The sequence below is a fragment of the Eucalyptus grandis genome, chromosome 8 (assembly GCF_016545825.1).
Source record: "Eucalyptus grandis isolate ANBG69807.140 chromosome 8, ASM1654582v1, whole genome shotgun sequence".
In the NCBI taxonomy this organism is placed as follows: domain Eukaryota; kingdom Viridiplantae; phylum Streptophyta; class Magnoliopsida; order Myrtales; family Myrtaceae; genus Eucalyptus; species Eucalyptus grandis.
This window is the reverse complement of record NC_052619.1, coordinates 3,224,050-3,244,948: the sequence shown is the minus strand read 5'-3', so window position 1 is coordinate 3,244,948 and position 20,899 is coordinate 3,224,050. Positions and strand designations below refer to the sequence as shown.

At 39.9% G+C, this 20,899-nt stretch overlaps 4 protein-coding genes across 8 annotated transcripts; 2 read left to right on the top strand and 2 right to left on the bottom strand.

Annotated features, from left to right (window-relative positions):
• The first annotated feature begins 470 nt into the window (after positions 1-470).
• LOC120286463 (mitotic-spindle organizing protein 1B-like) lies at positions 471-3,988 on the top strand. 5 transcript variants are annotated; one of them, XM_039298673.1, is made up of 4 exons: positions 471-648; positions 736-1,038; positions 2,349-2,370; positions 2,477-2,805. In XM_039298673.1, exons 2-4 carry the CDS (start codon positions 770-772, stop codon positions 2,621-2,623), a joined length of 438 nt encoding a protein of 145 aa, XP_039154607.1. In that variant the 5' UTR covers positions 471-648; positions 736-769; the 3' UTR covers positions 2,624-2,805. The 5 variants fall into 5 exon arrangements, with proteins under 5 accessions (XP_039154607.1, XP_039154611.1, XP_039154610.1 ...); XM_039298676.1 differs by lacking the exon at positions 2,477-2,805 and adding an exon at positions 3,571-3,988 and having other exon boundaries at positions 483-648; positions 736-982; positions 2,310-2,370; XM_039298675.1 differs by having other exon boundaries at positions 483-648; positions 736-982; positions 2,310-2,370; positions 2,477-2,602.
• Positions 3,989-5,884: 1,896 nt separating this feature from the next.
• LOC104425383 (putative SWI/SNF-related matrix-associated actin-dependent regulator of chromatin subfamily A member 3-like 1) lies at positions 5,885-10,400 on the top strand. The gene is given in 8 exon segments (XM_010038072.3): positions 5,885-6,190; positions 6,193-6,285; positions 6,288-6,741; positions 6,743-7,425; positions 7,428-7,522; positions 7,934-8,225; positions 9,274-9,711; positions 9,714-10,400. Coding segments are annotated over 8 exon segments (2,649 nt in total). The 5' UTR covers positions 5,885-5,961; the 3' UTR covers positions 10,079-10,400.
• A 1,668-nt stretch (positions 10,401-12,068) lies between these two features.
• On the bottom strand, positions 12,069-13,609 carry LOC104425387 (glutathione transferase GST 23). The gene is made up of 2 exons (XM_018865317.2): positions 13,264-13,609; positions 12,069-12,571 (listed from the first exon to the last, which is right to left on the bottom strand). Exons 1-2 carry the CDS (start codon positions 13,607-13,609, stop codon positions 12,225-12,227), a joined length of 693 nt encoding a protein of 230 aa, XP_018720862.2. The 3' UTR covers positions 12,069-12,224.
• A 5,363-nt stretch (positions 13,610-18,972) lies between these two features.
• LOC104425386 (glutathione transferase GST 23) lies at positions 18,973-20,899 on the bottom strand. The gene is given in 3 exon segments (XM_010038075.3): positions 18,973-19,391; positions 19,394-19,508; positions 20,457-20,899. Coding segments are annotated over 3 exon segments (687 nt in total). The 5' UTR covers positions 20,778-20,899; the 3' UTR covers positions 18,973-19,140.

The following is a 20,899-nucleotide window of genomic DNA, read 5'->3' as shown; positions in this document are numbered from 1 at the left end:
AAAAAAATCTACTTCTTTGTTTTTTGGAATAAAAATGAAAAAAGTTAATTTTAAATAGAAATTATTTTCTAAAAAGAAAGTTATCAAACACACCATAAACGATCTTAAAAGATGCAAACTCCAACTATTTCCCAAATTAGGACTAATTATCGGAATTCATAACAATCTTAGGTTTAGATCACCTTATTAGGATCGATAGATGCTGTTACGATAATCTTCCCAAACAAGTATAGGCCCATCGCTGGCTACCTCTTTTGTCATGAAGGCCATCCGATCGCATCGGTGTGCCGTGCTCGAGCTAGCATGGCCATGGACAATTCATACTTTAACTTGGATTGAGGTGTTGGATGTTGATCCAGCTAATTTAAAACAATAAATCAATCAAATTAATCAAAATTAAAATCCAATGATGAAAATGAACATCGAAGTAAAGTTCCAGCACTAATGTTGTTTTTGTTTTTTTTTATAAATAATGTCCCCTCTAATCTTAACACTCGAGGTTTTTTTGAATCGGTAGTCTCTTCTGGATCTTCCAGTCTTCCCTCGCTCTCTTCTTCTTCTTCATTCAACAAGAGGATCGCCGGAGAGCGCGGCACACCCCGCCGTCCAGATCGCCGGCGACCCCGTAGGCCGACGAGCGATTCTCCGGTAGAAAACCCCCTGAATTCCCCAATCGAATTCGACCCGCAGACGAATTCGTGAACGCGCAGGCTAACGAGCGATTCGCGTGGGCAGGTCTCCGGCGAGGACAAGGCGTCGATCGGCGGCGATGGACCAGGAAGCCGCCCGGACCGCCCGGGAGTCCCTGGATCTCGCGTTCCACATGTCGAACATCCTCGACACCGGCCTCGACCGCCACACCCTCTCCGTCCTCATCGCCCTCTGCGACCTGGGCGTGAACCCCGAGGCGCTCGCGGCGGTCGTCAGGGAGCTCCACCGGGAGCCTTCTGCCGCGGCCGTCCCGATGCCGGGCCCGTATGAGGTTCGTCGCCCGTCTCTTGGCCCAATTCCTCGGGCTGGTTCGGGCACTAGGTCTTAGTATGCAATGCCTCTCCTTTCGAAGACTTTCTACTAGTTTGCTCAGTGTCGTGTCTGATGTTTTGTTCAGCTATTGGTCTGTCGAGACCTCTTTGTTCTGAGCTTTTTTCTTTGTTCGAGCACTGCGTCGATGACACATAGAAGATAAACCCACATCGCACCATTCCATATAAGGGGAAAACACTATAATTGCTGACATTGTTGTCCCTTGAGAACTCGCCTGCCATTTCCTGGCTTTTTATCCATCAATGTCCACCTGAAACTGTCATTTTCAATTCATTTAGGAGATATTTTCTAGAGGATTCTCTTGGACAGATTATTGGCGTATTATTGAATGTGTTGCCTGCAGTATTTAGAAATTTCTTTCCGGTTGTGACCGTAGAGTTTTCTGTAAGATGCTTTCCAGCTTTTGTTGTTGTGTGATCTAGCAAGATACAATGGTGATATTCTCAAATTACCTTAGCATGATTAATTATTCAGAAAAATGTGAATAGGTTGTCCTGAATTGCATTACTTCTATAGGTAGCATCTTTGGGTATGCTGAAATTTTAAACTTTAGGGTAGTTGACTCTTTTTGAGCCTTTGAAGTTCAGTTTTTCCATACAATTTCTGCCCTGCGAGAAAATGGCCAAGTAAATGGTTATCTGCAGGACAAAGTACAAAACACATTTGATGGTAAAATATTGTGGTCAGTGAATTAGTGGAAGGCGAGGTAGACTAAAGAACTGAGGAACTCTTTCACATTTCCTAGTAATTTGATCTGCCTGGTCATCCTAAAGTGACCTAAGTTATGCCTCTCCTTAAAGGGATTTTGACTTTTCATTTGCAAAGATATAATACTTGTAACTCAACAATCCGCTATTGCCCCAATGGTGCCATGATCCCTAGATCTGCATTCTTTTGCTAAAATACTAGGTACTTGACAGTTGATACATATGAAGCATGTTGTGAGCCTTACTTCACACATGCATGATTGGCTTAGACATTGATGTTACATCTCTTTTAGGTAGATTATTAAGTTCTTGTGATTATTTAGAGAGCTGTGGTGTGAGAAAAAAGAAAAAGAAAAATTTAGACTGGGCGCATCAATAAGATTCCATATTGTCCTTCAGATTTACAGTTTCTGAGCAATGGATACAGTTCTGGATGGATGTCAATTTCTCTTGTGTCCATGCTCTTGATCCCTTTCTAAGCTCCTTGTTGTGGGATGCTGATATTGTTGAACAACTATGTGCCAAATAATGACTTGCATTTTCACTGCTACTTTGCAGACTCAAAAGCAGTGACAAAATGCATGTCTTGCATTGCAGTGACAGTGCGACTGAAGGTTGGGTAAGCCAGTGCTCTTTCTTTCAAGGGCAAATTGGTTGTTCCTGGACAAATCCTAGCTTCCTATATGCAAATAAAGATTTCTGCTCCTCTGTTTCTCTGTTTGAAGAGATTGTCCATCTTGAAGATGTTGCTTAGTGGGTTGTTGGATGCGTGGCTGGTTTTTCAATCTGCAGAAGTTTGTACTTGTCTACTTGGAATCTACAGCAAATTCAACGTGACTAGGAGTGAATATGCTTATGTCTACCTAAATTAGTGTAGCTGAACATGTTTGTAGAGATTTTAGATGTGGAATTTTAAGAGTTCTGTGTTAAATTGATGATGTTTGGGTTGTTTCTTCCACAGTGCTGTAAACACTGAATCTTGATAAGGTTAATTCTTTGTTGGAAAGGAAACAATATGAATTGAAATGACATTAGGCACATCAGCTGTTTGGCACTTGCCTCCCGTAATATAAATTGCAGGAGTAGTCACTGCTTTATGGCCTTTATTGCTCTGTTTGTGTTCTTCTGGAATGACTGTTTTGTTGTGATCCATTTCTGAAGATTGAAGTAGGCATGTGATTGCGGTCTGCCATAAACTTTCTTGCACATAGATCCTGCAGCTGACTCTGCTGGAAGTATGATTAGAATCGATTTTAGTGATCATCATATTGGTCAACTGCATCGCTGAAAAACTAGCCCTTTTTAACTCTTCCCTCCGTGGAAGCTTTCCTCTTTTCCCTTCATTTGGAGCTATTTTCAGGGACTTTTTAAATAGTTAGCGCACTTCATGTGAGCCATATCAGTCAATTTGCATGTAAAACATGTGTTATCATCTAATTTAGATTAGTTAGTATCGTGCTGATTTAAGTAGAGATTTGTTACTTGTGAAATATGATAAAATATTTCGTCATAATTGGTATCCATATCACTCTTTAAACATAAAGACCATTAATTACTTTGTTATACCCGATGAACTATTTCGTAATAATTGGTATCCATACAAAATTGAAGATCTTAAAAAAATCATATTTTTTTCTAAACATATATGTTCTCATCAATGGAAAACTGATGAGATTCTAAGGAGCATTTAGTTGTACCTGCCATTATGTATGTATATATCTGTAATGCATATTAAACCTATGAATAATATCTTATGTTTGATATCTTGTTAACTATCTATGTTACATTATTGTTGCTATAAATGCAATAAAATTTACAGATAATTTTACGGCTATATGCTCACGAAGTAGGGAAGTTTCTCCAGCAATAAGCAATCCTTTAAAGATGAGTACTGAAGGTTGGCCAATGTGCATAGGGAGTTGGATAGATGTGTAATTCTTGTGTTGTTCGATGATTAATTTGATAGAGAAACTAGACAACTCCCAGACCCAGGCGCCTCTGCTGATGGGCAATCCAAGCATTCTGAGATTCTTCTTACATTGCCATGGAGGGAGTTTGTATGTGTAGAAGTTCTATGGATGAGAAATACCGTCAAAGCATGCAAGCCACCCAGGTCTTCTGGCAATAGTAGAGCAGATGACAATATCACAATTCTAAGAAAACTCGAGTATTTGATGGGTCGATTTTCAGCCCATCGCTGACAGCCTTTAAAAATCAATCTCTCTAGTGATAGGCAACCGGTATAATCTTGTGAGGTTCAAACCTTTCAGTTTCTGTGCACTCTGCTACAGATATGTGATAGAAAGTAGCCGATGAGATGGCATGATAGGCATACTAGTTTGAACCAACTTAAGAAATATGTACTCCCTTCATGTGTTTCCAACCTCGCCAGTTATCAGTAATTTGGCTCTGCATGGGGGATTTTTTTTTTTCTTATTCGGTAGTACAAGGCAATTTTATTTATTTTTTTGGTCGAAATAGTACAAAGGCAGTTAAAACATAAACAAAGGAGTCCAACAAAGCCGAGGAAAGCAAACTAGCAATCCATAGAGACCACAGTACCATAGGGATTAGAATACGCCACGGGATAGGCGTATTCCAGAATATTTTGGGCACCACATAATTTCTCAGATTATGCTCAGAATCTTTCTCTTCGCTGTAAAATTGAGAGCATACTATGTCCATATTCATTCCTCTATGAGCCGGTATCGATTTAACAGCAATGCTATTATTGATAACAAGCCCCATAAAATGCTTAATTCTAGGGGTGGTATCAGCCTTCTACGCCGGTGTCCAATTTTCATTCCCAACCTGAAAGAGATTCCTGCCTGCTGCAATTCCATGCGTAGAATTCAAACAAAAAGAGCCATTTTCGGAACATTCCGACAAACCTGAAGCTCTTGATTTTCCCTGCTGCAGTTAGGAACATCAGTACTAATTTTCTTCAGGTAATCAGGAATATCAAAGGAAATTCTTGCAAAGTCACAGCCATAATAACTCCTCCTCTTCCCTAGCAAGAGGGCCTTCAATAAGGCTGCGAAGCACATGGAGACCCCTCCAATTCTGATTGCACAGACTGATATTAGACTCTGGAGCCAATTAAAAATCCAATGCCTTCTTGGAAAACTGGATCCCCCAACAGCAGATGAAATATAAGGCGCCCGGCCCCGAAGGACTGCTTGCAAGATTCTCTGTGATAAGCCGGGTGATCATAGGAGACCCACGTTGTAAGCATGGTTCAGAGTTTCTGCAGTAGCAAGTTCATGTCGAGAGAAATGAATCGAGCCCAATTTGACCCTGGTCCCAAAGCTCTGCTTGTACTGAAGAACAAACACCATATCGATTGAGCAAAGCCACACGCCCAGTCTCCTCCATCGTCGCGAATAAGGCCGCCTGTACCTGCCATTCCTGGATTGCCTTTAGAGGCCACAGTTCGTGTTTAAGTTTAAATCATCTCAACAGGAGAGGATCCCTAAAAGAGAGATGCAGTAGCATCAACAAAATCAACTTTTATGAAAATTCTTATGAGATCGTAAAACATCTCTTGCCGGTTTATTTAGAAAGGTAAATCTATTCGGAAATAAATTCTCGTTCTGCTACTGCCATTAGCAATCTATGGTAATGATTACAATTTTTGATTATGCAAGCATTCGTAATCTCTAAATTAAATTCGTTCGAACCCATATCGCAAGATTAAACCAAAAGAATTTTGGTTCCATTTCAGTCATGTTTAGGGAGGTAAGATGATCGATCCAGCATTTTACGCAATAAGTAATATATATTCGCTTTAAATCCCACAAGAGTTAGTTTAATTGGATTACGTTTTGATACATATGACATATCCAAGATCGTCTCTCATATAACCATTGAAATGATAGATTTAATAACAACAAGGCTATCTATTTTTCACGAGATTATGAATTTGATTTATGTTGGGAGGGAAATTGGCTTGTCTTAGGTTATCTAATTTTGATATTCTAGAGAGTCGACACGCCCGTTCCCCTGCATTCAAAACCATACATCTCAGCCGAAGCGAAACGGCGGCGCGAGCCAGCCGACCCGATCATCAACCGACAGACACTCTCTCTCTCTCTCTCTCTCTCTCTCTCAAACCTTAAATTTTCAAAAAAAAGGGAAGACCTTTAATCTCAAAGGAGGAGAGACACCTTCTTCATCTTCACCGCCTCTCTCACTCTCTCTCTCTCTAGCCATGGGGGACCTTGCCCGCAACTTTCTGCAGCACCTTTACTGGCAGTTCTGCGAATCAGACGACGAGCCCCCCATCGCTTCTCAAGGCTCCCAGCCTTCTTCTTCCTCCTCCTCTCAAGCGTCCGCCTCCGAAACGTACCTCCTCGGCTTCATCATCGCCAACGTCGTCGGCCTCCGCCACTACTCCGGCACCATCAGCGGCCGCGAGATGGTGGGCCTCGTCCGCGAGCCCTCAACCCCTACGACGAGAACGCCATCAAGGTCCTCAACACCAGGTCCGTCCAGGTCGGCCACATCGAGCGCGCCGTCGCCGCCGTCCTGGCCCCTTGATCGACTCCCACGTGATCTCCGTCGAGGGCATCGTGCCCAAGACCAGCAGCGCCGGGAGCAAGTTCAGGATCGCCTGCCAAGTTCACATCTTTGCCAGGGTCGAGGCCTTCGACCTCGTGAAGTCGGCTGTTTCGCGAGGCGGGTTGGTGCTCATTTCGGACGCGGGCGCGTCGTTCGCCCTGTCGGAGGCGGTCGTGGTGAAGGAGAGGAAGGGTGGGAAGGAGGTGAGGAGTGTGGATGAGATTTTTAAGCTGGCCGACGAGAATGTCGGGAAGAAGGCGAAGATGGAGGCCCTGGAGCCACCGGGAGAGGTGATTAAGTCTGTACTGTTCCAACATCAGAAGGAGGGTTTGGGTTGGTTGGTTCATAGAGAGAATTCTGGGGAGTTGCCTCCATTTTGGGAGGAGAGAGATGGCGAGTATGTGAACGTATTGACGAACTATCGCACAGATAAGGGCGGAACCTCTGCGAGGTGGCATTTTTGCAGATGATATGGGTTTGGGTAAGACTTTGACATTACTTTCTTTGATTGCTTTTGATAAATTTGGTAGTTTTATAGCTGGGGATCGTGTCAATAGTGCTGGTGAACAATGTGGGGATGATGAGGTTCGATCTGAGTCGGCTAAGACAAAGGGTAAGAGAGGTAGAACGAGTAAAGGGGTTTCTCAGTCGCAAAAGAAGCGTAAAACCCAAAAAACTGCTTCAACTAGTAATCGGAAGGCATCATCTTCAAGTCTAGATGAGACGCCTGATGTGCTGAGTACCAAATCGACTTTAGTTGTGTGCCCTCCATCTGTGTTTTCCACTTGGATTACACAGCTAAGCGAGCATACTATTCCTGGGAAGATGAAAGTATATATGTACTATGGAGACAGGACGAGAGATGCTGAGGAGCTTAAGAAATATGACATTGTGTTGACCACCTATACCATATTGGCTACTGAGGAACCTTGGGAAGAATCTCCTGTGAAAAAGATAGAGTGGTGGAGAGTCATTTTGGATGAAGCTCATCTGATTAAGAATGCGAATGCCCAACAAAGCCAAGCGGTCACTAAATTGAAGGCTAAGAGGAGGTGGGTGGTAACTGGAACGCCTATTCAGAATGGTTCATTTGACTTGTTCTCTTTGATGTCATTTTGCGGTTTGAGCCTTTTTCTATAAAGAGCTATTGGCAAAGTTTGATCCAGCGTCCACTCAGCCAAGGGAATCAGACAGGGCTTTCCCGTCTGCAGGTAATTTTTTGGTGTCAATTATCTAACAATTTATACATTGAAGAGAAAGATATATGTCCGATTTTGAGGATTAATATTGCAGCATGTCCATTTAGGAGGTTATGTTAAAAATGAAATTTTATAGGCATAGTATTTTATTCAATAACGAGTCATCTGTGCTGCTTAGTTTTTATCTGATCTATTTAAGAAGTCTTAGAATGCTGCTTGAGATTATTAATACATGAGATACCGGTAGGAGCATTATAACAATCACTTTGACTTATAAAACCAGGATAAATGTTTTGATGATGAAATTGCCTCATCAGTTCATATCCAGCTTTTATTCTCATGTGCCTAATAGTTGTGACTGTCGATTTCTGTTCTTGTGTGGGCCATGCTCTTTATGTGGTATTTTAATGTATTTTGCTTCAGGTTCTGATGGCCACCATTTCTCTACGAAGGACAAAGGACAAGGGTTTGATTGGATTACCCAAAAAAACAATAGAGACTTGTTATGTCGAACTTTCTCGTGAAGAACGTGAACTGTATGACCAGATGGAAAGAAAGGCCAAGAGTGCTGTCCAGGAATGTATCAATGCTGGCAGTTTGATGCGTAATTACACTACTGTGCTTGGTATAATTCTGAGACTTAGACAGATATGCATTAGCATGGCCTTGTGCCCTCCAGATCTGAAGTCGCTTCTTCCATCTGACAATATTGAAGGTATTGTGAAGTCCTAATGGATACTATGTGTTCTTTTATACATGACTTGGTATATTATTTCACCATTGAGGAGAGAATTTTGCGAAGATTGTTTAAGTTAGTTTTGGTGGTTGAGCTGGTGTTGTGCAATTGTTGTCACGGTTGTTATTTGTGGTTTTACCTTTGTAAACATTTGTCATGCAAAACTAGGTTTCAGTTGTTTGAACATTTGTGATTCTTGAATTTCCTCTAGTTTCCCACTTAGCCAAAATTGGGAAGAAAGAAAGAGTTGCTGTCATAATGCTTCTTCTAGTTCACTGTACAATCTGTTCATGAATCAGCATGTGTACTTAAATGTTCTCATGATTTCACTCAAAAGGAAGTTTTGCCTCATTTGGGACATTAATTAGAGCAATGGCTATTATTGTTAGTAATTAAATTTTGAGTAAGACTCTTGGATGGCGAGGATGGGAGTTGGACATGTTTTACTCCTGACCTGTTTATAGCTTGCTTGTGAAGTAGTCAGCCTGATCTAAAACTCTGATCGGCTACATGCATACATGTGACTCAAATATGAAATCAGTTTAGCTCAACAGTATTAATTGGATATCTGCTACATGCCAGTCAACCCACAGAAGCATCGCATGATAATTTTCCTTTCATTTTGGGTTTATTTTATTATTATTATTATTTATTTTTTTATTTTTTTATAATAACTTGGAGTTTTAATATGGCACATGTTATCAGCAATCTGCCTGCTACTCAGCTATCTAAATTTGCCTTGGGAGTTTTGACTAAATCTGAGGAAGTGTTTTCTTATGTTGAGTTTGAAGAACACACTTTGAAGACTTTATAGAACTTAAACTTTTGTTATCGATGGATATCTTTAAATTTGTAATTTTGGTTAATTATGCAACTGAATTTTATTTTTTTAAGTAAATAAGGCCGTGGACAGTGTCATGTATTAAGATTGCGTTTCCATTATCTGTCCTCAAAAGTTATGGAGGTCCTTTGTGCTTTTATCTGATGTGCAATGAACAATAGATAACTGTGATCTCAAATGTGGCAGATGTATCTAATAACCCAGAGTTGCTGAAGAAGTTGGTTGCAGTGCTGCAAGATGGTGAAGATTTTGATTGCCCTATATGCATTTCTCCATGTACTGATCTCATAATCACTTGTTGTGCTCACATCTATTGCCGAGCTTGTATTCTCAAGACTCTACAGAATTCGAAAAGGAACTGTCCCCTTTGTCGCCGTCCTTTGACCGAGTCTGACCTATTCTCTGCTCCAACGGAATCATCTGAAAATAGCAAAGTGGAAAATTGTTCTGAATCCATTTCTTCTGCCAAAGTTTCTGCTCTTTTGAAACTCCTCCTTGCAGCAAAGGACCAAAAATTGACTTCAAAATCAGTTGTGTATTCCCAATTTAGAAAAATGCTATTACTCTTGGAAGAGCCACTTAGAGCGGCTGGTTTTAAGATCTTGCGCCTGGACGGTTCAATGAATGCAAAAGGAGATCACGAGTGATTGAAGAGTTTGGAGCGCATGAGCAAAGTACAGCCACCGTGTTGCTTGCCAGCCTCAAGGCTTCTGGTGCTGGTATAAATCTGACAGCTGCATCGACGGTTTATCTGCTAGAACCGTGGTGGAATCCTGCAGTTGAGGAACAAGCCATGGATCGAGTTCACAGGATCGGGCAAAAGGAGGATGTGAAGATTGTAAGGTTGATAGCACGTAACAGTATCGAAGAGAGGATATTGGAGTTACAGGAGAGGAAGAAGAAATTGGCAAGGGAAGCATTTGGGAAGAGGGTTTCAAAAGATCGAAGTGAGATTGGGTTGGACGATTTTCGTGCGCTCATGTCCTTGTGAAGACATGGAGAAGTAGTTGTGCATACTTTTTTGTAAGTTTCTCACAAGTAAACTTTTGTTTGCTTACTTTTGGCTATTTTCAATGTTGGTGGGCGAATTTCAGGTGGAATGCTGTAGCCAGCTTCGATTGTCCTGAAAATTTTTGTGTAAATTCTAGTCCAGCCATGTTTATGTACTTAAACTCAGTTTGCCAAAAGCATGAACTGTTTTTTACATGCTTGAGCACGAGATGTTGGAGGACTAATGGCACTTATCATTCCGGGTGCCCAGATGCAACTGCTCTTGTTGCAAATGTTGCCACCAAGTCTATTGTTTTGTTGGATATCGCCTCTGGACTTCAATCTTCTAATTTATATTGTAATTTTAGTTTCATCCGTGCAAAATCTGCGGAGTCATAATAGAAAGGTTTTGTTGGATATCACCTCTGGACTTCAAAGTGGAACTGTAACAAAAAGCTAGAATCTAGTTCAACTCTATTTGTGAAACTAGAGAGAGCTCTGAACTTGTGTTTGTATCTGGGTGAAATCAAATGAGGGGATCTCTATCTATACAAGGATCCTTGATCTCTAACCCAATCTAACGGTAGAGATAGACGATAGAGATCAATGAGAAGTCTCTGGAATACAAGTATATTTCTCATTTTATCCCTGAAAATTACTCTTGATTGCCTTTGTATACATTTCCCATATTGACGTCAAGAATGATCTAGAGTACTCAAGAAAGGTCCTTAGAAGCTTCAAGGTTCACCTGGTTAACTTGGAGAATTCCTTGCAACATTATGCCTCATTTAACGGCTTGAGAGTAGTTCTATTTTTTTGTGGATTAAGTGAAAATCTTTCTTTTCAGAATAGTTCAGTCTTCTAACCTGAGAACCATTACTTCACGAAATCGACTTGCCTTTTCCATTTCCTGGTTCTGTGAAGGGAACAATAAGTGAAGAAAAGTGGACAGAGTTTAAAATGCCGGTTTATCTTGTATCTCCTGAAGAAGTAAAAGGATCAGGTGAGGGGAATGACGGAGCTGCCTATAAACTCCACAGAAGGAAATTTTGCAAAAGCCGAAGAGTTAACTTCCCACTGGAGAGCCGTTAGTGAGGGACTCCTGAAGGAGCCATTTCGGAACGAGATATTTGTGATCCTTTTCACTCGCCGACTCGAAAGTATGACGAGTCATCCATTTTCGAGTTTGTTAAAGGCAGCATCATGTTCTTGCGTTGCTCCAACGGACTGCTAGTTATCGAATTTTACAAGCGGATTGATTTAGGCAGTGAACTTTCTAACCCGATATTCAACAGAGTTCATAATGATTCAATGATTGGTCTATCCATTATTATTGAGATAAATGTTGGATAATCTTCAAGATGAAAACTCCAAGAACATGGTACAATTTTAGCCGATATCAATCTCGAGGGATTGTAATGAAAGAAGGGCAAGTTGACTCGACAAGGAGAATCAAAACAGAAGACAACAAGTGCATTAAGTAAATTAGAGCAGCAAATAGTTATCTAGAATATCCAAGTTTCTCCCATTGCACTTTTGACATGATCAAAACCCTCATTCAAGCGCTTCATATGCTGTAAGTTTAACAAGAATCAGGGTTTGAACTTTGGAGCTACATAATCTATTTCATTGCACCGACAAGATATAAGTCATAACGAATTCAATGACATCACGTGAGAACTGATTCAATCTTTTTACTTTTTTTTCTCTTTTTTTCGTTTGAGTACTATTTCAACCTTGGCATCACACCTGCACTTTTGATAGTGATCCATCTGCACAAAAAGAACTTACCAATCTCACGAAACCAAGTCGAAGCCATGCTTCAACGTTAGACTGTCAGAAGCAGGGGGAGGTAGTGAATCTCGCATTCCCAAGGTAAAGCTCCTTGTTTAATGAACTCCTGATCCAGATTCAGATGTCATTGCCTAGAGGTCTATACACCTTTTAATTTAACCCATTCAACCACTGGAAGCTTACACAAGGAACGGCGATCCCAGGAATAATATTGAATTTGCTCATAATCTCCCAAGAGAAAGCTGATTATAATTATGTTATTGCGCCATATCAGAAGGTTACAAGGATAAGAGAGGAAAACAGGGCAGCAAAACAAGAGCAACACGTTGCTCAATCTTAATGAAGGGTGTATTTTATGGCTTGTTCGGTGCTGAGGAACGCAGGTAGCTGAGGAGAGTAGTCGAATAGTTAACCAGCATATCTCTAGGTGGAACGCATTCTTTAATCAGCGGAATTTTGATGAAGTTTTGTGCCCATTCATGAAGGGATGGGAAACTCTCAGCATCAAGAATTTTAATGCCTCCAGTTTCTTCAATGACGCCAAGCCAATGCGGGATCCAACCAACTACAAGATCCAAATAGCCTATCTTGTCTCCCGCGAAGAACTTCTTCCCTTTGATCTGCTTCTCTAGATACCCAAACGACTCTAATGTACTCTCCACTGCTTTCTCCTTTTCCAGCGCATCAGCATGACATGCTGCTCCCCAAGTTCCAAAGACACACTGTTCTCAGTGACATGGGAAAAAAAGAACAAGCAAGCTTGTCATCAAGAAGAATTATTTGATTCGATGGGCATTTATTCTGCTGTAGCCAAAAACATGCATAATATAAAGTCTGTTTCTGAAGGATGTGAATTATATATTTGGGTGCCAGAAGAAAATCTAACCGATAAGACATACTAGAAGAGTTACTAAGAGGATTTAATAACATTAACTCTTTGAGTACATGGGTAAGCATCCCCTTGGCAAAGCTAGCACTATGGTTGATTTTCTACATCGATTTAATTTAAGGGCTCGTTCTTTTCAATGCAATTTTCTCAGTTGCAGACACGGCATCAGAAAACCTTCTCATGGAGAAAAATTTGTAATATTGCATTTTCCGTTGTCCAGCATATATAAGCAAGAAAACCGATTCCAAAGAGCTCGATCCATATTCCGTATCAATTCTGCCATAGTTTGCCATTCAGGAGCTGGCATTTAGCTTTGATATGTGCTGTGTATCCATAGATGGAATCTGGGGGGTTCAAGAAAAGCAAATATGGCACTCCAACGCCGTGCCTTTACCTTAATATGTTTCTCCTCCATATTCTTGTCTCAGAATATGGAGGAAATAAAGTCACCTTGCCAATTGCCATCAGCAAATTGCAAAAACAACACACGAAAAAACAAAAACCAGGGGAGAAAGTCAAAAGAGTCATCTTGTCATCAGCAAACTGAGCCCAGAAACGAGCTTGAGCTCTCTCATGAGGGTATTGAGGCAACAACGGATAAAGATCACCTCCCTTCCACTTCTCATCAATGTACTCCAGAATCACTTTCGACTCTGCAATCACGACTCCATTGTCCAAAAGCACCGGGACCTTCTTGTGCACCGGGTTTGACTTCCAAAGCAATTCGCTCTTCCCCTTGTCCCAGTCTTCCACAGTGAGCTCGTACTCAAGGCCCTTCAGTTTTAGAGCCCACTCGATTCTCGTGCAGAACAAGCTCGTTGCAGAGAATATGATCTTTAACTTAGCCATGATCGTGCTTTGCTGTTTTGAGCAGTGGAATCGAGTTGGGATCTCTGGTACATAAATAAATTTGAGACGTGTTCTTGAAAACAACTGCCATGTTTAGTCTAATGCTGCCAAGTTGGAATCTTGGAGCACATCAATGGCGCGGCCATTGACGAGGAACAGTGAAACGCAAGGCCAAGAAGGAGAAACAAAATAGATTTGATTGTTTAATATACACAATTAGACTTCATTAACATAAATTCATCATGAAACTATAACAAAGTGGACGCATTTCTGCTGAAGTGTACGTAGATCCGAACTACATTGCTTGATATACAGGTCTAAAAGCCTGTTCAGTGGCTTTTTTTATTTAGTATTAACTAGTAAAAATTTGTAGGAAAAATATGGCTTCAAATTAGATTGAACAATCAAGTTAGAATTTGAGGCGTAATATCAATTTCTTTAAAGATTTACTTACTCCTACAATGTTGCTAATAATTATCGACAAATATCATCCTTGATACAACAAAGTCTTGAGTGAGAATACTAATAACAATTCTAATATTTCTCTAGGGTCTCTTTAAGAAACAATTGAAATAATGCTATAATTTTAGAAATAAGACTCGAAAAGACTTATTTTACATTCATGCCAAGAACTGACATACATATCTTGGTTTTAATTAATATAGGCAACCATTTAGAAAAGATTGCAAAGTAAATAAAAGTATCCTTTGGGAAAATTTGCAAAGTGAGCAAAGGTATTTTTTTTTTTTTTTCACAAAAAGTTGCAAACCGAACAAGTATATTTTCAAATGTTATATGGAAAAATGCATAAAATTCGAAATAATAAAATAATATAAAATAAAATTCCGAATTTCATAGTATCTTATTGAATGAATAAATATAACATTTGGACTAATAAATTTTAACAAGATAACCGTACAAAATAAAATAAAAATTAAATAATAAATAGGGATTAGTGCCAATTAAATCACGACCATGCAAGCGTGCTAAGTACACCTAATAATCGCACACCTACACACAGATATTGTGGGATCTAGCCCACACCCCAATCTTTTCTTTGAACAAATTAGAAAAGGCTCACAGTTATAAGATGGCTCATCTCCTTCCAACTTTCCTATGTGGAATAAGGAAAAGCACATTTTGTTTGTTTACAAACAACCAACAAAACTCGTACACACAAATGATGCGTCGCTTCACAGATCGAATCCAATTCAAGTCGCATATATAGCTACCAACAGGAATCTCGCTAAGCATAGAAGCAGAATAGACTTATTATGCACCGTATCATGAGGTTACAAGCGAAAAATATCGTGAGTCTCTCATCTTCTTCGCAGTCCTTGATCGAAAAGAAGGATACACTCAAGGTTTCTTAGCTCCTAAGAAAACGCATGTTTTCTTAAAAATTATATTCAAGTTTGATATCTGCCAAGTTCGAATGATCGCGGGTCAGGGAGAGGTTCTTGGAAGTTGCGGTCATTTACTAGTAAAAGGGGAAGGAAGGGAAAAGAATGCAAAAGATAAGACATTTCACATAGGCGACTGAGAATTATAATATACCAATGCTTGGATTATTATATCAAGAAAAACAAAAGTACATTATTGTTGCAATTTTTTTTTTTTTTTTTTTTTTTGGGTTTGCGATGCTATACCGTCAACATAGGTATATTTCTACTTAGACACAATTTATCTCAATTCATCATAACTGTGATGGATTGATTTTATGCTAATTTTTTACTTGAAAATTTTTTTGATCTCGAAAGATGTATGTTTGATCGATGTATGCATTTAATATGAAAATCAAATCGAGCACTTAGCGACTAAGAGGAGCGGTGGGCCCTCATCAGCCCACTTGTTGCAGTAGATTTTATATGAAATACGAATGCATACGTTTATCTTTTTTAGCTGTATGCATTTGATTTTCATTGCTAGTTCTGCAGATTGAATAATTTAGTTGTTGTAAATAATTTCCCTACAAATCGTATCACATTTGAACATCCTTTTGTTTTCTCCAATTCATTTTGAAGTACATTTATCAAAAATCGCAAACTATTCTCAAAACCCAATTTATTACAGGTAAAATACAAGGCAAGAACCTAGTTCAAGTCTGTGTGTGAGAGAACTTTTTCTCATGTAAAACTATCCAATAAGTTGCTTGATTTAACGAAACAACCTTAAGTTAAATGAGCTCTTCCACTGGAAAATAATGGTCTAGGTCTCACATTATAAGTTGCTCGATTTGACAAAACAGAAAATGGTCCACATCTCACATTATAATGGAGGGTGCAGAGACTTGGAAAATGCATTCATCATAACCGGCAACCAAAATAACCATATCTACCCGAGCATCGGCTTCTATTGCCACTACTAGGCGGCTATTCTTATCATTGTATATAGAGGCAAGGCTAGAATAGAGATGGATATGTGGGCCTCCAAAACTCAACCCATGTCTCTTATACAACAAGCCCAAGCCCAACCCTTTTCTTTATTTCATCTTGGCGCAAGAAGACACCAACGAAAGAGAGAGAGAGAGAGAGCACTCGTGGGAAGAGAGAAAAAAGAGGAAAAGGAAAAAGTTCTCACACGTGATTGAACCCAAATTAACACCGTTTTGCAATGCTGGGTAAATGATCAAAGGCTCTAATTGTCTAAGAAAAGGAATCATCGAAATTAGAGCTTGAAATTCAGTTTTAGGTTAATTCTAAATTGTTGCATTCAATTGAAGAGTTTTCAAGCGGGGTATATATATATAGAAATGATAGTTTACCATGTTGTAAAGTTATAACATTTTACGGATCTCAATTTGAGCCGACAGTTTGCTTAGAATGAAATTTGCAAGTTACCAACGCGTTTTGGATAGAATGCGAACAATAACCTTGGGTTGAATTGCAACTATTTCCAGCTAGGTTTAGGGGTAGCTAAGTTGGGGTTCTTGTAATATATCGAAACGACTTGAGTTCTATAGAGAAATTTATGGCGTAAACAAGTTTGACGTGTGAGTTGTGCATAGGGGACAACGATATGAATTAGTTATGTTATGAGTGAAGAAATAACATATGTTGCATAACTGTCTTTTTTTTTTTTTTTGGTGAACTTGCATAACTATCTTTTTGTTTGTTTGAAATGAAAAAGTTACCTTTGACTTTAGTTTGAATTTATTGCCTGCAAATGGTTTGTAAAACCTTTTATGAAATAATCAAGAAAAGTTCATAGTATAGCAATGTGATTTTTAAAAGGTACTTTGATATATATATATATATCGAATGGTGAAAAGTTGTGATTTTGTTATTAAACTTGAGTTGTGAGATGGTTCTAGTTTTGGTTGTGGAATTAATGAAGTTTGAGATTGATGGATTATGTTTAGTATCTTTGTGAACCTATTGAGGCATTTGTGGATATGTGCTTACCAGTTTGAGATATCCTTATAGGCCGAGCCACCGACTAATGATCGATAGGATCTAATTAAGGAAGAATTTTGGTCACCTTGTTATGAACGTTATGCGTGTTCATAACTAGATAATTGAGCATGATTTTGGTCAATGGAATTAATCATTGATGTGTGTTTTGATGAGATTGATCAATAAACTAGAGCATTGATGTTTGCTTTGTTATTACCTTGAATATTCACGATATGAAAAATTTATGTTAAAGTAAAAAATATTGCATTTTGGTATTGAAGATTTGTTAAATTCCGGATTTGGCAAAAGTGAGTTATGTTCGTATTTTAAATGTGCATAGTGATTGTTCATTTTGGTCATGGTAGCTCATTCCTTCCATCTTACTTGTTATTAAGGTTCTTTAGTGAACCGCAAGTAGTGCAAGAGCATTTTTCATGGGGACTATTGGGAGTTGATTGTTGAGTTTGATTTGAGGTTGCATCTTTTGGGAGTTGATCCTTGAGTTTGATTTGAGGTTGCATCCTTTGGGAGGAAGGATGGCCGTGTCATTCCCCCAAATCTGGTGGGAATTAGGGTGTGACAAGAGATTTGTCATCAATGAAACTAGAGAGAAGCTCTGAATTTGTGTTTGTATTTCTGAGTGAATCCAGATGAAGGGATCTCTATTTATACAAGAAAAGATCCTTAGAAACTTCAAGATTCACCCGGTTAACTTGGAGAACTCATTGCAACATTTTGCCGTGAAAACTGGATCGTTACACATAAACATACCTCATTGGTTGGCTTCAGAATTGTTCTATGTTTTTTTGTGGGCAGGGGGAAATCTTTCTTTCCGGAATAGTCCGGTCGTCTAACCTGAGAACCATTACTGCACGAAACTGACTTGCCTTTTGCATTTCCTGGTCCTGTGAAGGGAACAAAAAGTGATGAAGAGTGGACAGAGTTTAACATGCCGGTGTATTTTGCATCTCCTGCGGAAGTAGAAGGATCAGGAGGGGAATGGTTCCTTTTGTGTGGAGAAAATGGTGAAGCTGCCTATAGACACCACAGAAGGAAATCCTGCAAGAGCCCAAGAGTTAACTTCGCACTGGAGAGCCGCTAGTGAGGACTACTGAAAGAACAATTCAGGAACTAGATATTATGATCTTTTGTTACTCGCTGACTCAAAAGCACGAAGAGTCATCCATTTTCGAGCTTGTGAAAGGCAGCATCAAGTTTGTGTAGCTCCAACGGACGGTTAGTTACTGAATTTTGCAAGCAGATTGATTTAAGCAGGTGAACATTCTAACCCAATAGTCAACAGAGTTCATAAAGATTCGATCATTGGTCTATTCATTATCGTTGAGATAAAGGTTGGATAATCTTCAAGATGAAAACTCCAAGAACATGGTACAGTTTTAGCTAATTTCAATATCAACGGATTGTAACGAAAGGAGGGCAAGTTGGCTTGACACGGAGAATCAAAACAAAAGACGAGAAGTGCTTCACTTAGAGCGGCAAATAGTTATCTAGGATATCTAAGTATCTCCCCTTTGCACTTTGACATGATCAAAAACCCTCTATTCAAGTGCTTTATATGCTGTAAGTTTGGCAAGCATCTGAGTTTGAACTTTGGAGCCACATAATCTATTTCATCGCATCGACAATCTTTAAGTCATAGCAAATTCAATGACACCACATGAGAATTAATTCAATCTTTTTTTTTTTTTTTTTGTTCAAGTACTAATTCAACCTTCGCATCACATTAGGACTTTTGATAGTGATACATCTGCACACAATGAACTTACCAATCTTACGAAACCAAGTCGAAGCCATGGCTTCAATGTTAGACCATCAGAAGCAGGGAGAGGTAGTGCATTTCCAAGGTAAAGCTTCTTGCTCGATGAACTCCTGATCCAGAGTTAGATGTCATAGCCTAGAGGTCTATACACCTTTAATTCAAACCCATTCAATCACTGGAAGCTTACACAAGGAACGGTGATCCCAGGAATAATATTGAATTTACTTATAATCTCCCAAGAGAAAGATGATCGTAAGTATATTATTGCACCATATCAGAAGGTTACAAATATAACAGAGGAAACCAGGGAGAAAAACACAAGCAACGCATTCCTCAATCTAAACGAAGGGTTTATTCTATGGCTTGTTCAGTTTTAAGGAACGCACGGAGCTCAGGCGACGAATATAATGGTTAACCAGCACATCTCTAGGTGGAAGACATTCCCTAATCAGCGGAATTTCGATGAAGTTTTGTGCCCACTCATGAAGGGATGGGAACCTCTCGGCATCAAATATCTTGATGCCCCCTGTTTCTTCCATGACGCTGAGCCAATGCGGGATCCAACCAGCCACAAGATCCAAATAGCCCATCTTGTCTCCCGCAAAAACTTCTTGCCTTCAATCTGCTTCTCAAGATAAGTGAAAGACTCTAATGTAGTCTCCACCGCTTTCTCCTTTTCCTCCCCATCTTCGGCCAGACAAGCTTGAAAAGCACCGGAGAGACACTGTTCACAGTGACATGCATAAGCAAGTTTGTCAGCAGGAGGAATTATTTGACTCAAATGGGAAACTTATTCTGCTGTAGCCACAAACATGCTGATACAAAGTCCTGCGTCTCTGAAGAATGTGAATTATATATATGGGTGCCAGAAGAAAATCCGACCTATAAGACAGACAAGAAGATCTCCAACTGTCGAGAGGATTAGTAACATTGACTCTTTTGGTATATGGGTGGGCATCCCCTTGGCAAAGCCACCTCTATGGTCAACTTTCTACATCGATTGAATTTAAGGTTTCGTTCTTTTCAATGGAATTTTCTCAGTTGCAGACACAGTTTCATCAGAAAACCTTGTAAGATAGCATTTTTGGTTGTCCCAGCATATATAAACAAGAAATCCCAATTACAAAGAGCTTCGTCCATATTCAATGGTATCGATTCTGCCATTAGATTGCCATTCAGGAGCTGGCATATATGTTGTGTATCCATAGATGGAATCTGGGGATTCAAGGGAAGCTAACATGCCACTCCAACATCACGCCGTTACGTTAATATGGCTCTACTTCATATTGTTCTCTCCCGCTCTCCCTCTGATGCATCCAGCAAGTGTGAATACGCAAGATAACCATCCACAGAATAAACTCACAGGGCAATTGGAACTTTGCTTAAACAGAAGAACATGCACTTCTTGACTTGAAGAATCTTTTCGCATGGATTTTGTGCTTTTCTAGTGAACAATCAATTGAAGTATCTAACGGAAAGTCGGAGCCAATTCAGCACCGAGCTTGAACTAGATTCCAATCATTGGCACGGCAATTCATTTTCAGCCTGCTAATAATGAACTTTGGGGGCAAAGAAGTGAACATCATTCAACAGAAAACTCATACTCCTCGTAACGTGAACAAAACAACAGACAGACGAGAAGACAAATTTGGGGGAAAAAGTCAAGAGTCACCTTGTCATCAGCAAACTGAGCCCAGAAACGAGCTTGAGCTCTCTCATAAGGGTCGTGAGGCAACAACGGATAGAAATCACCTCCCTTCCACTTCTCATCGATGTACTCCAGAATCACTTTGGACTCTGCAATCACGACCCCATCGTCCAACAGCACCGGGACCTTCTTGTGCACCGGGTTCGACTTCAAAAGCAATTCGGTCTTCCCCTTGGACCAGTCTTCAATAGTGAGCTCGTACTCGAGGCCCTTCAGTTTTAGAGCCCACTCGATTCTTGTGCAGAAGAAGCTCGTCGCAGAGACTATGATCTTTAACTTAGCCATGGTCTCGCTTTGGTGTTTTGTGCAGCGTGCTCGAGTTGGGATCTCTCGTATATAAATCAAAATGAGATGCGTTCTTGAAAACGACTGCCGTGTTCAGTCTAACGCCGCCAAGAGGAATCTTC